This window comes from Calidris pugnax, unplaced genomic scaffold (genome assembly GCF_001431845.1).
Source record: "Calidris pugnax isolate Ruff unplaced genomic scaffold, ASM143184v1 scaffold21, whole genome shotgun sequence".
In the NCBI taxonomy this organism is placed as follows: domain Eukaryota; kingdom Metazoa; phylum Chordata; class Aves; order Charadriiformes; family Scolopacidae; genus Calidris; species Calidris pugnax.
In genome coordinates this window covers 1,976,377-1,990,239 of record NW_015090770.1, presented here as the reverse complement: position 1 = coordinate 1,990,239, position 13,863 = coordinate 1,976,377, and the positions used below count along the sequence as shown (strand labels likewise).

General features: G+C 45.8%; 1 protein-coding gene and 1 long non-coding RNA gene across 2 annotated transcripts in view; one reads left to right on the top strand and one right to left on the bottom strand.

Annotated features, from left to right (window-relative positions):
- The window catches only part of LOC106886238 (TGF-beta receptor type-2-like), a 35,628-nt gene extending 29,419 nt beyond the window's left edge, over window positions 1-6,209 (top strand). Inside the window, exons 6-7 of the mRNA XM_014938998.1 lie at window positions 636-763; window positions 5,704-6,209. Coding sequence (XP_014794484.1) covers window positions 636-763; window positions 5,704-5,916 — 341 coding nt within the window. The 3' untranslated portion in view covers window positions 5,917-6,209. The remainder of the gene's footprint in view (window positions 1-635; window positions 764-5,703) is intronic.
- Window positions 6,210-9,769: 3,560 nt separating this feature from the next.
- Window positions 9,770-13,644, bottom strand: LOC106886795. The gene is made up of 2 exons (XR_001411738.1): window positions 13,494-13,644; window positions 9,770-11,744 (listed from the first exon to the last, which is right to left on the bottom strand). It is a non-coding gene; the product is annotated as an uncharacterized LOC106886795 (long non-coding RNA).
- Between the last annotated feature and the right edge of the window lie 219 nt (window positions 13,645-13,863).

Here is a 13,863-nt window from a genome sequence, read left to right as displayed (position 1 = left end):
GCAAGAAGCTCCAACCCTCAGCAAGAAAGCTGCCCCAACCATCCCCATGTGCCCCCTCCTTGGCAATGCCTGGATCAGATGCCCTGTGCATCCTTTGCTCCCGAGCCAGCGTCCCAGACCATCCCTCCCCACTCATATCTCACCTGCATTCAGACCCAGGCAGGATCTGGCAGAACCCATGGTGGCCTCTCACCTCTCCAACAGGGAGTTTCTCCTTGGCCTTCTCCTTGGACACGAGGTTGCTCTTCTGGAAGGGCCATTTCTCCTCCAAGCCGATCCATGCCCGCAGCAGGAGTCTGGATGCTGGTACCATAGTTGCTTCTCCCATCTTTCACCAGCGCAACACATTTTATCTGCTCAAAATATGTCTCACCCAAAGTCCTTTGTAGTGCATCTCTTGGGTTCAGGAAGGTGGTCAGATGGTTCCTTGGTCTTATCTCTGAAAAAAAAAAAAGCCCTCTATATGAAAACCCAGCACTATGTTTCTGTGTTCAAATTCTAAATTGTTTCCAGATCTGTTTATTTTTGCAGACTGATAAAACCAAATTTATTCTCCTCCAGTGGACCATACCAAAGCAAAGCAGGGAATGCATGAAAAACATCCTGTAGACACTGCTGTTGCTTCTTCCTTGCAGAGGTGAAGAATTACGAGCTGCCTTTTGGGTCAAAAGTCCAGGAGCAGCCCTGCGTGGATACCATGAGGGACATCGTGCTGCATGGCAGAGGACGCCCCGAGATCCCCAGCAGCTGGTTGGTGCATCAGGTAAACTGGGGGTAGCTGGTTCAGGAAAGAGCAAGCCATAAAAATCAATAGAGCTGTAATCAAAGCGAGAGGAGGCAGAACTCCTGGACCCTACTTGCAGCTCCTTCTTGGCTGGCTGAGCCCACGTAAGCCCCACAAGACCCAGGCCCCTGGTGTTTAAAAGCCATCAGCCAGGGGTACAGCAAAATTTAACGGTGCGTAAATTGTCCTGATCAGGAAGCGTTAGGAATGCCAAGCGATGCTGTTCAGTTATCTTGTGGATAACAGCAACACGGAGCATTTTAGTGCAAGCTCTTCTCACGAAACAGTAAATTATTTGAGTCCACCCCCTTTATTCCACAACCACCACATCCAGAAACACGCAGTCCCTCGCACGCAGCCATCTCACAGCAGGGACGGGGGAGAAAGGTGCACCCAGCCCCCTGCCCGCACGATGATGGAGCTTTCAAGCTCAAAATTACCTCCAACACGAGGGGTCAGGACTTGGCACGCAAGAAGGAGGACTTCTGCAAGGAAAGCATCTCCCTGGAGTGAAACGATCAGGAAACACGCGTGAAGCTGAAAGCAGGGAACCTGCTGGGCTCAAGCCTTGTCAAGGGGAAGTCTTTCAGCAGCTCAGAGGGTCTGACAGCACGGTGCTTCAGCACAGCAAGCCTAATAACCCAGTGCTCTGGAATAGAAATACTTGGGCAGTGATGAGATGTGCTCTGTTGAAACCATCCCCCAGGCACACCCAGACCAACCAGCTCCAGAAACACAGCTACCTCCCAGCCCCGGTGCGGTCCTCTCTCCCCCAGCTCCACTGCTTTCTTCCATGCTTTGAGGAGACAAGGGTAACACGGGCACACTGACTGCGATTTTTAGATCTTGCCTGACTTCTGTACTTCTTAAATTTCACATGTCTTGGGGAAAAAACACCATCTGCTGATCAACAATTCAGTTCACCTGGAAAAAAGCCAGAACGTTGAGCCTGTCGGCTCAGGGAGCCTTCAGGGTTCAGCGCATCATTTTGCGGAACCCACCCATAAAACACAGGGGTCCCACTTCCACTCTGCCTGGACCCCCCACAAAAGCCAGGCTTTTCAAAAAGAGAGATGTAATTCCACCATCTTTGTAGGCCGTGTGCTCCCTACAATATCTCCTCTCAAAACCGTGTTTGCCCAAAGATTCACCACCAACCTGACCCACCGAAGCTGCCGACCGCTTCAAATCAGCCTGTGGTTTCCATCGGTGGGTTTATCAGCTGGCAAGTCCCTTTCTGGGCCAGCCTTCTTCCTGGATGAGGGCAAGTACAGGGACTCCAATCAGCACCGCTGCACATTTGAAGCCTTTGGGTTATTCATCACAGACATTCAACCTCCCGGGGCCTCTGATAAACTTGGAAACCACAGGGAAAACATCCAGAGGCTTGGGTTGTGAGAAAAACCACGCTCTGATAGAGCCGGACCGTACCTGAGCTGTTTGCTGAGCTGAAGAAGGAAGGGCTGACTGCAATCACCCCCGAGATACAGCGTTGATGCAGTTGGGTTGGGCAAGGACATAAACAGAGCGGGGCTTATAAGGTTGTAACTTTTATGAGACCACCTGATATCCACCGGGGAAGAGGAACAGAAAAGCCACGTTGTGCTCCTGAAAGTTTTCCTCCAACTAATCTCAGCTGATCTGACAAACATCTCCTCACAAACCCGGCCTGACAGGGTTTTTCCCAGCATTTTGCAGGCAGTGTCCCCAGGATGCGGCATAGGGCAGCACCATCTGCTGGGAAGCAGCAGAAAGCCACCAGCTCGTGCCAAGAGCTTCCTTGGGAGTCACAGAATCACAGAATGGTCAGGGTTGGAGGGGATCTTTGGAGATCATCTAGTCCAAGCCCCTGCCAAAGCAGGTTCACCTAGAGCAGGCTGGACAGGAACACACCCGAGCAGGTTTTGAACATCTCCAGAGAAGGAGACTCCACAACTTCTCCAGGCAGCCTGTTCCAGTTACCCTCAAAGTAAAGAAGTTTTTCCTCATGTTCAGGTGGAATTTCCTCTGTTCCAGCTTGTTTCCGTTGCCCCTTGTCCTGTCACTGGGCACCACTGAAAAGAGTCTGACCCCATCTTCTTGACAGCCACGTTTAGATATTTGTAAGCATTGATGAGGTCCCCTCTCAGTCTTCTCTTCTTCAGGCTAAACAGACCCAGATCTCTCAGCCTTTCCTCAAAAGAGTCAAGGGCTTCCCAGAGGTGACAAAAGTGCTCACCTGAACAGGAAGCCCCCATAGATGTTCCCACCAATGAAAATAAGTTTGACACTGAGCTCCAAACACTACTTCCATGTTTCAACCAACAGGATCCCTTCTCAGTCAAGTGGCCTACATTGTTGGCCACAGTTCCAGATTCTCAGCAGACATAAGCACTGATTTCCCTGGCAGAGCTGACTCACCCAGCAGGATGCCCACCAGAAGCTCCACAGCCACTGTCCTCAATGGCTGCACAGTAAAGCCCACTGAAGACATTTATCCCCAAAGTTTCCCCAGATAACCTACAAACACTTTGCTTCCGCCTCGCTTCATACCCCACCATATTTAAAAAAGAAAAAAAGGAGGTTATTTAGGCCAGGTGAATTCCTGGATCTGGTTCCTGAAGCAGCTGAACAGACTGTTGTACTGGCACAACCGAAGAGCTGGTGCAGAACAGGAAGGAGCAGTGGGAGCTTAAGTCAATATTGCCACTAAAAATATACTTGTAAAACTCAGCATCCTTTGGAAACCCGAGACATCAAACACAAAATCCTAAACCGAGTCCATTTCTTGAGCGTAGCAAGATGTCCCAGTTGTAGCGTTCAAAAGAGCATCGTCCCTACTTAGAAGGCAAACTGCAAATAAATGCCGTGATTTCGGGGCAAAATTAAGCACAGAAAATCTAACAACGAAGCCATACGGCGCTGCCACGTCCTGTTTGAGAGAAGGCTTATTTTAAAAGCTTCGGCTAAGCTAGCTCATTTTCGCGTGTTAATCAATTATCCTCAAATCCTTTCAACTAAGCTAATAAATGGGTGACGCAAGAGGTTCTGAAACGCACCATCTGTCAGTTCCACTGGAAAGGCCCCTTCCCTCTCATCTGCCTCCATTACGGAAGATTTAGTTCCAGGAGCCTCAGGGACCAGCAGCGAGTTCAGAGAAAGGTGCAGAAGGACGGATGACACCAGCAGTACCTCTCTCTGCAGGACTCACACGCTCCTCTTGTGGGGGTCTACGCGGGACTTCTGTGTTCTCTTAATTACAAATTAAGAAATCCACAGAACCCACTGAAAGACATGAAGCTTTTTTTAGAATAACGATTTTTCCACTGTGTCGCAACCTGGGTCGACCATGCAGAAAGCAGTAATAGCACATGATGGGAATTATATACACAAAGGAAGGTTCAGCATAGCCCCTGCTGCTAGTGGTGTTGCTAACTTAAGAGGGACACACACACACACAAAAAAAAAATCAGCTAAATACTGCCAGTTTAAGCCCAAAATTTTGGGACTCTTTTCAGAGGACTAAACAGTTGGGAAAAAAAAAAACAAAAAAAAATCTATTACTAGGAGGTATAACCATTGTAACTGGGAGGAACTGAGCACGCTGTGAGGTGCCCAATCCTACCTAAACCAAGAGGGTACTTTGTGGTGAGAAAAGAGAGCTCAGCTGCCCACTGCAATGACCATTTGGCACAGCACACCCTACCAGAAAGCTGCTAGAACACCAGGTCACTTTCAAGAAGTTGAATTCCAAACTTGCCTTTGAAACCCCCACCACCATCCAGGTGCAGAAGCCAGGGCACGGGCTCAAAACCCAGAGACCTAGGCTTGGTTTCCAGGCTGTGGGACACCATCTCCTGCCCCTTCCCATGGTAGGATACTCCGATGGGAACGGGCAGGGCTGAGCTGGGAGATGGGGGGGCAAGGGGGAAAGCAAACTCCCTTGGGCCCCTATTTAAGTCCCCCAGTTGACACACACCAATTTCCAGGGAGGATTTCCAGGGAGCTGTGGGAAATGGGATGGGGATGCCAGGTGAGCCAAGGCTGCTGCTCTAACACCAGAGATTGGCACCTGCCACAACTTATCAAGGCTCCTCCTCTGCTTAAGCGTGGCCAACAAAAAAAAAAAAAGGAAAAAAAGCATTTCTGCAGTAAGCTGTGAAGGTCACAGTAAAACACTGCCATTGAAAAAAGGAATTTCACTGAATTTTAGAGTTGGAAGGGACCATAGAGATTATCTAGCCCAACTCCCCTGCCAAAGCAGGACCACCCAGAGCTTGTCAGAGCATGTTACTCAGGACTGCATCCAGGCGGGTCTTGAAAATCTCCAAAGAAGGGGACTCCACCCCCTCCCTGGGCAGCCTGTTCCAGGGCTCCGTCCCCCTCACCGTGAAAAAGTTCTTCCTCATATTCAAGTGGAACCCTTTATGTTCCAACTTGCGCCCATTGCCCCTTGTCCTCTCACTGGGAACCACTGCAAAGAGTCTGGCTCCCTCCTCCCTCAGCCCGCCCTTGAGATACTTGTCAGCATTAATAAGGTCTCCCCTCAGCCTTCTCTTCTCCAGACTAAAGAGTCCCAGCTCTTTCAGCCTCTCCTCATAAGGGAGATGCTCCAGTCCTTGAATCATCTTTGTAGCCCTACGCTGGACTCTTTCCAGTAGTTCCCTGTCCCTCTTGAACTGGGGAGCCCAGAACTGGACACAGAATTCCAGTTGTGGCCTCACCAGCTTCTAACTCCTCTTCGACACAGTATTCCAGTTGTGGCCTCACCAGCTTCTAGCTCCTCTTCCTCTAGACTCATAGAATGGTTTGGGTTGGAAGGGACCTCAAAGATCATCGAGTTCCAACCCCCCTGCCATGGGCAGGGACACCTCCCACTAGAGCAGGTTGCTCAAGGCCTCCCGCCTTCAGACCCTAATTCCAGCCCTTCTGCCCCGCAGGGAATGCGCTTTCTGTGCGACACCATCACGGAGTGCTGGGACCACGACCCCGAGGCCCGTCTCACCGCCCACTGCGTGGCCGAGCGCTTCAACCTGATGGCGCAGATGGACTGCGACGACATCCTCAACAACAACACGGACAACGAGGCCACCAAAACGGCTTCTCCAGGCGGGGAGCCCCAGGACAGCGACGGGAGCAGAAACGGGCAGTGACACAGCAGGCAAAAGGCCTGGTCGTCGGAGATGAGAAGACGATGAGTGAGGAGCATTTAGCTCATGGGGGGAAAAAAAATCCCCGCTTCCTTTTTCCAAATGGAACTAAGATCCAGTACGTAACTTATTTATGAGATCTCTCTCTTCCCACACAGTGAACTGTGGAATCAATACTTTGGTTAAAGTGTAACATTATATACGAACTGATTTTGTACTTACTTTAAATGTATAATGATGCAAAGCATTCCTTTTATTATTTTTTAAAATAATAATGTTTAATCTTTTATTAATAAGCACCTGGACCCCATGCCTATTTTTGAAGTCCTTCCACGTGGCCATCACGAGTTTCTCTTCTGACTGCTTATTCTGCAGAGATCAAGACAATTTTTGATTTTCCTTCTTTAATGGCCTACACGCACACAAAAATTCTGTTGTAGCAGCAGGAAAAAAAAAATATCTAGAGATGTTACACACCCTCAGTAGAAGAAACACTGGCACCCAAGAAAATTGTTCACTGATCAGACAGTCCTTAATACACCACAAAGGTACCTGATAATCCGGTTTGCAAAAGCCTGACTTGCTGAAACTCCAACACACCTTTTTTCACTGGGGAACTCCTGGGTGTACTTTGTAGTTCAGGTGGGTGCGTGAAGTTTTGTCAATAGAATGAAAATAGACACCAGTGCAGATGCTGTTCGACTCTAAGAAGTCTCCATAGAGGGCATCCTGACACAACTCCTTCCCCGTATCAGTCCAGCTTCCAGCCACCTCAAGCCAACAGACTTGTGCCACAGTCATACCGTCATCACAAACATGTTCACTGATTACAGGATCACAGAGTGATATTGGATTGGAAGAGACCTCTGTAGATCATCTAGTCGAACCACCCTGCCAGAGCAGGTCCACCTAGAGCAGGTTGCACAGGAACGTGTCCAGGCAGGTTTTGAATGTCTCCAGAGAAGGAGACCACCACCTCTCTGGGCAGCCTATTCCAGGGCTCTGCCAGCCTCAAAGTAAAGAAGTTCCTCCTCTTGTTTAGGTGGAACTTCTTATAATCAAAATTGTGCCATTTCCTCTTGTCTTGTCATTGGGCACCACTGAAAAAAGACTGGCCCCATTCTCTTGTCACCCACCTTTTAAGTATTTATAAACATTGATCAGGTCCCCCCTCAGCCTTCTCTTCTCCAAAGACCCAAGTTTCTCAGCCTTTCCTCATTAGAGAGATGTTCTAGGTCCCTAATCATCTTCATAGCTCTTTGCTGTACCCTCTCCAGCAGCAATTCTCCTGGCAACTCTTTTGCACCCCTCTGCTGTGTTGCTCAACCTGAAGAAACATGATCAGACAGAACCAGGACCTTTACTCCTGTCACCACCAGCCCATGCCAGGCTGCCCACGGAGCAGGAAGGCAATCAAAAGGTTAAGTCCTATCTCCCTCTGAACCCTGGCACTCTGCAAAGCTTTATCCCTCCACCCGTGGAAGCAAAAGGTAATAAAAGCCTTAGGTGCTGCCAAGAAGCCCTGCAAGCCCATACCTGACACCGACACGGAGGTGTACCTTTCAGGATGGCATCAGAGAGGAAAACTGCCTGCCAGCACACGGCTTCGTGGGTCAGCCCCTACAGAAGGGAAGGGAGAAAACCCTACAACAGCCACAAGCTTTCTGAGGCCAAGGCTCCCCAGCGTGGAGCAGGGGAGCAGATCTGTGGGGCTGCTTTGGTTTTCTAAGACAGGACCAGCCCGTACAGAAACCTTTTCTTCTCTCGCTGTTGTTTCCACCTCTTCAGACTGTTCCCACAGCTCCCAAAATTAAAACCCTAGAACAAAATTGTCTCTAATTCCTTCAAAGAAGGACAGAAGGGGAATGAATTAGGTCACATAAAATCTAAATAATAAAAACTAACTTTGGCCACCAAGCTTAAGTCTCCACCTGTGACTCTGACCAGACCTTTCATTGTCACCAATCCCCCACCTTGCTCCTACCTCCTGTCACCTTATGATTTTTTTCAAGCCAACCCCCTTATCTCCGAGCATATCCTCCCCACTTCACCAGAAACACACTCTTTCCACCTACCTGACTTCAGCCTCATTTCTTTAACAGATTAACCACTGGCTTTACTCTATACATACCCAAAATGAACAGAGAGCCTGGGGCAGCTCCTGGGACATGGAGATAAGGAGCTACAGGAACACACCGAACTCCCCCCAGGGCTGTCCAATCTTTCCTTCTCATAATATTCAGGGCAAAATTTCCCCTTCCAAGTTCTGCACCAAATTGTCTGGATATAGCACTGATGAATAAATTTACTTGTTCTTCCAAGTTCAGCTCAAGAGGCTTTAAAAGACACCCTGACCTGTTCTTCTGCAGGTGACTGGGACAGAGGGGGAGGATCAGCCCGTGCAAACCAGACATCGAAGGTTGCATCTCTGATTCCAATAGCTGAAATCCAAATTCAGAAACTTAATCCTAGGGTTGACAGTTTATACTGTAAATACGCCGAAAAACTTCAAGCTATTCCCCTCCCCGTGCCTAAAATCTTGAACACTCCAATTTACATATTGCTTTTTTTTTTTCCATAAAAACCAAGTCCAGAATCAAGCCTTCAGAATTACATGCTTGAATGCCTGCGTTAAATAGGAGTGACTTTGTTTTAAATAGGAGTCTCTGTTTTCCACAAGCAGCAGGGCACCCTCTCTCTGAAGAGAGACACTTATTTAACCTCCCAAGATCCGTTTATATCCCAGGGAGCCTAAAACCACTGATACCAGGAAGAATTTTGCTCTTCACTTCAGTGGAGCCCAATCAAGCCAAAAAGACAGAAGGGAAGACAAGACCAAATCCTACATTTTGCCATGCTCCCCACTGAACACACTGTGGTTCTAGCAAATACCTACGCAGGAAGCAGCAGCGATGCCCTTCCCTTCGCTCCAGAAGGTATAAGATGGAAACAACAGCCGTTACGCAAGAGAACTCAAATCTGGTCAGAGTTAAAAATACATACATTAGTCCACAGGGTGCTTGTAACTCTCAGAAGAATCACACAAATATCTTAAGATTTAAGCTGGATATTCAGTGGCTAGAATTCTTTTTTTTTAGCTGTTTCTACTATGTCCTTTATTCCTAGAAGTATCTAGAAACTCACATCATAACTGAATCCACATCACGAAGCCAGTCCGGTCCTTGTGATCACCCGAGCAAAGGAAGGCTTTACCATCTTTTTTTCTCCTAGCAGCACCCCCAAGTTGAAAGAAATCGTTTCATGTATTTTAAAAGACTTACTTCTTCAGCCTTGGGTCTATTTTTTACACAACAAAATTAGTAACAGCTTTTTCAGTGTGAAACCACAAGCATACCAGATGAGGGTGGAAGAGAAATAACCGGACTAATAATATTATATAAGGAACACAAATGGGTTTATGGTCAACACGGGAGCTTTTCAGTCAGTTTTACAGCCATCACCTTGACAAATTCCCCAATCAAAATTTTAAGCAGAGCTCAGCGACTGAGTCATAGGTCTATATTTTAATAAGCACAAGTTGATCCCTGGAGCACGCTCAGCTGGCAAAGGTTTGTTTTCTGCTCTGATCGCAGCAATATCAAAAGCTGGACCTCGCACCGCAGCCCTTGCTGTTTGTTTAAAGCTAATCTGCCACGTGACACAGACAGAACAACTATGAAACACATACGGCTTTCTCAGTTTAGTTTCTGTCCCTTTACCACCCCCAGTTTGGTGCAGGTACCGATGAACCATGGAAGTTCACACGTCACCACCATAATCCCTACCCCCAACCCTGGAATCGGCCAAGGAGCACACCCCAAAATGTGCTGCAGACCCAGAAACAAGGAGGAACTAATCCCACTGTTTTCATTTTTATTTTTATTCCTGGTTAAACATGAAAATGCCCAATGGATATCCAAAACTAACACAACAGGATGGTTGTACAGAATATCACAAACAAGACAGCAGGGCCTAAAACATTCTTCAGCTGGAGAGCATAGTTACTACTCAAGTGCACAGTGCCAAAATATCCTGCTCAAAGGGCCAAGGAAATCCCGGACGGACGGATCTCCAGCATCAAAGATAACAACAGCCTAGTCTTCCCAGTCACCTGATCTCTAGGAAACCACACAGAGCAGATGAATCATTTTGTAGTTTTATTATCCCCACCCCCACTTCTCACAAACGGACTAGGACTCGCATTGAGATCTCAGTGCATTTCACAGCAAAAAAAAAAAAAAAGTACAAGAGGATCAAAATAGTTGTGCATAAACCCAACTTTTTTTTTTTTTTTTTTTTGCACGATTTACAGTTGTGTTGAAAGTTAAGATGGTTATTTAAACCTTCTGATGCATTCTTACACTTGTATCTTCTCCGTGGAAAACATCTTACCGGATCACACAGTTGTGAGTTCTCATAATGCTGGATCAGGTGCAGCCATTGCCATGGCTGGGAGGTGGCAGATAATGTTATATACACTGGTTGGAAGACTACATCAGAAGAAAAAACAGAGTAAGGCACCACTGTTGGAAAAATTAAGGTAGCTTGTAGTTACAATAACGAAAGCCATAATAAGTACTATTCTTAATTGCCAGCAATTCTTAGACTTCAATAAAATAGTTATAAAAAAAAACCAAAAAACAAAACAACAACAAAGGATGTTTGTACCTGAATACAGTTTCCTGATATCTGATTGTGTTTCAAATCAATACCAAGTCCTCAGCATAATCAGCTTTTTTTTTTTTTTTATATATGGTAAGATGGAAAACCAGGACCTACAGTCGATGTATTCACAGGTCACATTTCACCGCTTTGTTCTGAATAACACCACAGGGAAAAAACCAAAACAATCCAAAGGACAGTTTGTAACACTGATACTTCCCCTCTTAGATGATTAGATGGGCAGAGAAATTTAAATACAAAATCATACATTTTCTGTTCATTTTGAAAGCCTTAGTCCTCGGGAAGGGATGGTGAAGGAAGGAAAAAAGGCCAAACCTCATTACATTATAACATGAGAAAAGTCAAAGTCACTCAAAGAGATTTAATAAAATTAGGAGTTGAAAAGTGTTCAAATTACTTTTCCAATTCAAGTCAATTATTTCAAGTATATTAAAACGTTTCAGAGGAAAAATTTCTCCATGGTTACAATTCTAATCGCTTTTATAAATCCATAAAAAAGAAAGGTAGTCTCTACACATATTCCATATTCCTCCGATGCATGCACGTGTTCTCTCTGAAGAAAAAAGTCATCATGATCCAGTTGTTTCTTAACACTGATTTCAGGCACATCTTCCAAACATCCCTCCAGTTTTCGCCAGAAAGGTTAATCACTGGGCATAAAAGCAGCAATTTTTGGTTGCTGTTGTCTACATGGGTACTGAGCAGGTTTCAGTTATTAAAGAGCTTGACGGAGATTCTGAAAGTTCCCATGTCACTCCAAAATCCAACAGTTCCTTCTCCTCTTAGGCAGCTTTTGCAATCAGATCTACTTAGAAGAATCTTACACAATTCAGATAAAATCTCTTGGATCATACAAAAAACAAGTTGGTTGAATGTACCTGGCAAGTTTGTCTCTACAACTTTTTTTTTTTTTTTAATAGCTTTAAAGTGCCCTAGTATACTTATTTCTTTATGCTTATTTAAACTTCCACAATTACATAAAAAGGGGACACTCGGTGTGATTACTGTGTTTTGAGAGACAGGGGAAAAAGGAGAGGAAAAATCAGAAAACTCATCTCAAAGCAGCTTTTTTAGTTAGTGTCCGTTTGCTGAGTTTGCACAGCGGAGACCGTTTTCCAGAGGGGTTTATGGTAAACCCAGCCATCGCCCTGCAATCGTAAGAGAAAAAGACGGTTACAATAAAGACACTGCCCCAGGAGAATCCCCTTCACACAACTATTAGTCTGATAGCTGTGAAAACCAAAAGGGACAAAACTTACACGTTTAACTCCTGCAGATGAAGACAGAGAGATCAATGCTGCAGGCTCTGAGACTGCTCCAGAACACACACGGACTCGTGCCGAGCCGCAGCGCGCTCCAGGAATCGACTGCACTTGTAATTAGCCCAGATGCAAAGCCACTCTCCTCAGCTCCCTGATCCAGATTACTTTAAAAAGCCAACCAGGAAGGCAGCAGAGAGGCAGCCATCCAAGATTATCAGCTCTAACACAGCCTGACCACTAACCCGGAAAGGAAGGAGCTCGGGATTACACTGAACCATTTTCTGAGTAGATCTGTCTCTCGGATCAGCAGCAGAATTTCACCTCTTCTAAATCTAGACACTGACAATACAAATATCTACATCTGAGCCAGTCGTGCTAACATAGCTTCAGAGAACAAAAAGCTTTATTGGAGCTAACGGATAGTCCTGAACTTTAATAAACAAAACCAGAAGGATAACCAATAAAAAAATTTTAGCCCATTTCAAACCCCTGCTAGACCACATATATGGCAAAAAGATGAAGGAGGAGTTACATTACTGCAGTTTCACAGATAATATTTGCACTACAAGGAGAATTTAAACTACTACAGCATAAGTTTTCATTGAGTCCTCCCCTCTTGCACGGGGCTCAGCAAAGCTCTCTGCACAAGAAGGGTCTCACTGCCTGGGTCACAAGGAAAGACTACTTCAAAGTTATCATACTGGTAGCCACCAGGCTTCCTGGGCAGGCTGCAGTTCACCTTGTTAAAAGTCTTACTACATTATTATTATTACTACCATTATTGAAATACAGGTTAAGCCACTGAACAAATAAGCTCCAACCAAAACATAACATGTGAGTACACAAGAAGTTCTAAGCTGAGAATTAACTCAGGTTCCTTCTTGCTAACAGTAATATCTGGGGTTGATACGCACACAAGATAAGCAACATTAGTACTACTGATTATTTCCTTTGAGTATTTACCATTGCAGTCTACTTATATGTGCCCATGTAAAGCTGTTTTCTATGTACCACAAGGAAGTGCTTGGTAAAAGAAACTGAACCACAAACCAGGCAGACAATTTGTTGCAAGGAAACTGCCAAAGTGTTTGAGAAGTGAAGGGTAAAGTCACACGTTTAAATGCTCGAGCATGCTTCTGTCACCTTACTCCTACAGACCCCATGGAGGCAAACTGTAAGATCTAAGGCCAAATACTCTATTCTGACAGGACACAGACCCTGATGTGCTTCCTTCTTGCTAACAGTAATATCTGGGGTTCATACGCACACAAGATAAGCAACGTCAGTACTACTGATTATTTTCTTTGAGTATTTACCATTGCAGTCTACTTATATGTGCCCATGTAAAGCTGTTTTCTATGTACCACAAGGAAGTGCTTGGTAAAAGAAACTGAACCACAAACCAGGCAGACAATTTGTTGCAAGGAAACTGCCAAAGTGTTTGAGAAGTGAAGGGTAAAGTCACACGTTTAAATGCTCGAGCATGCTTCTGTCACCTTACTCCTACAGACCCCATGGAGGCAAACTGTAAGATCTAAGGCCAAATACTCTATTCTGACAGGACACAGACCCTGATGTGCACCTGCTTTCATTGTAGCTCTGCCTTCATCAATAGCTAACTGCTTGAGAACTTACTTCTTTAAGGAAGTATTTAGTACACCAAGGTGTTTCTGTTTCAGCACGAAGCCTCTCTTCATTCCTCTGTCGTTCTTCAAGGGCTCGCTTGTGCTCCGTAGCCTTATCGATGTCTCCATCCCGCAGAGACTCTGTTACATGCTGCCACAGCCTCCTACAAAACAAATCCTTAACTTCAGTTTTCAAAGCCTGGAACTTCCTTTGGGAACAGGAGCACTCCCTGCACTTCGCCAGAAAGGTTAATCACTGGGCATAAAAGCAGCAATTTTTGGTTGCTGTTGTCTACATGGGTACTGAGCAGGTTTCAGTTATTAAAGAGCTTGACGGAGATTCTGAAAGTTCCCATGTCACTCCAAAATCCAACAGTTCC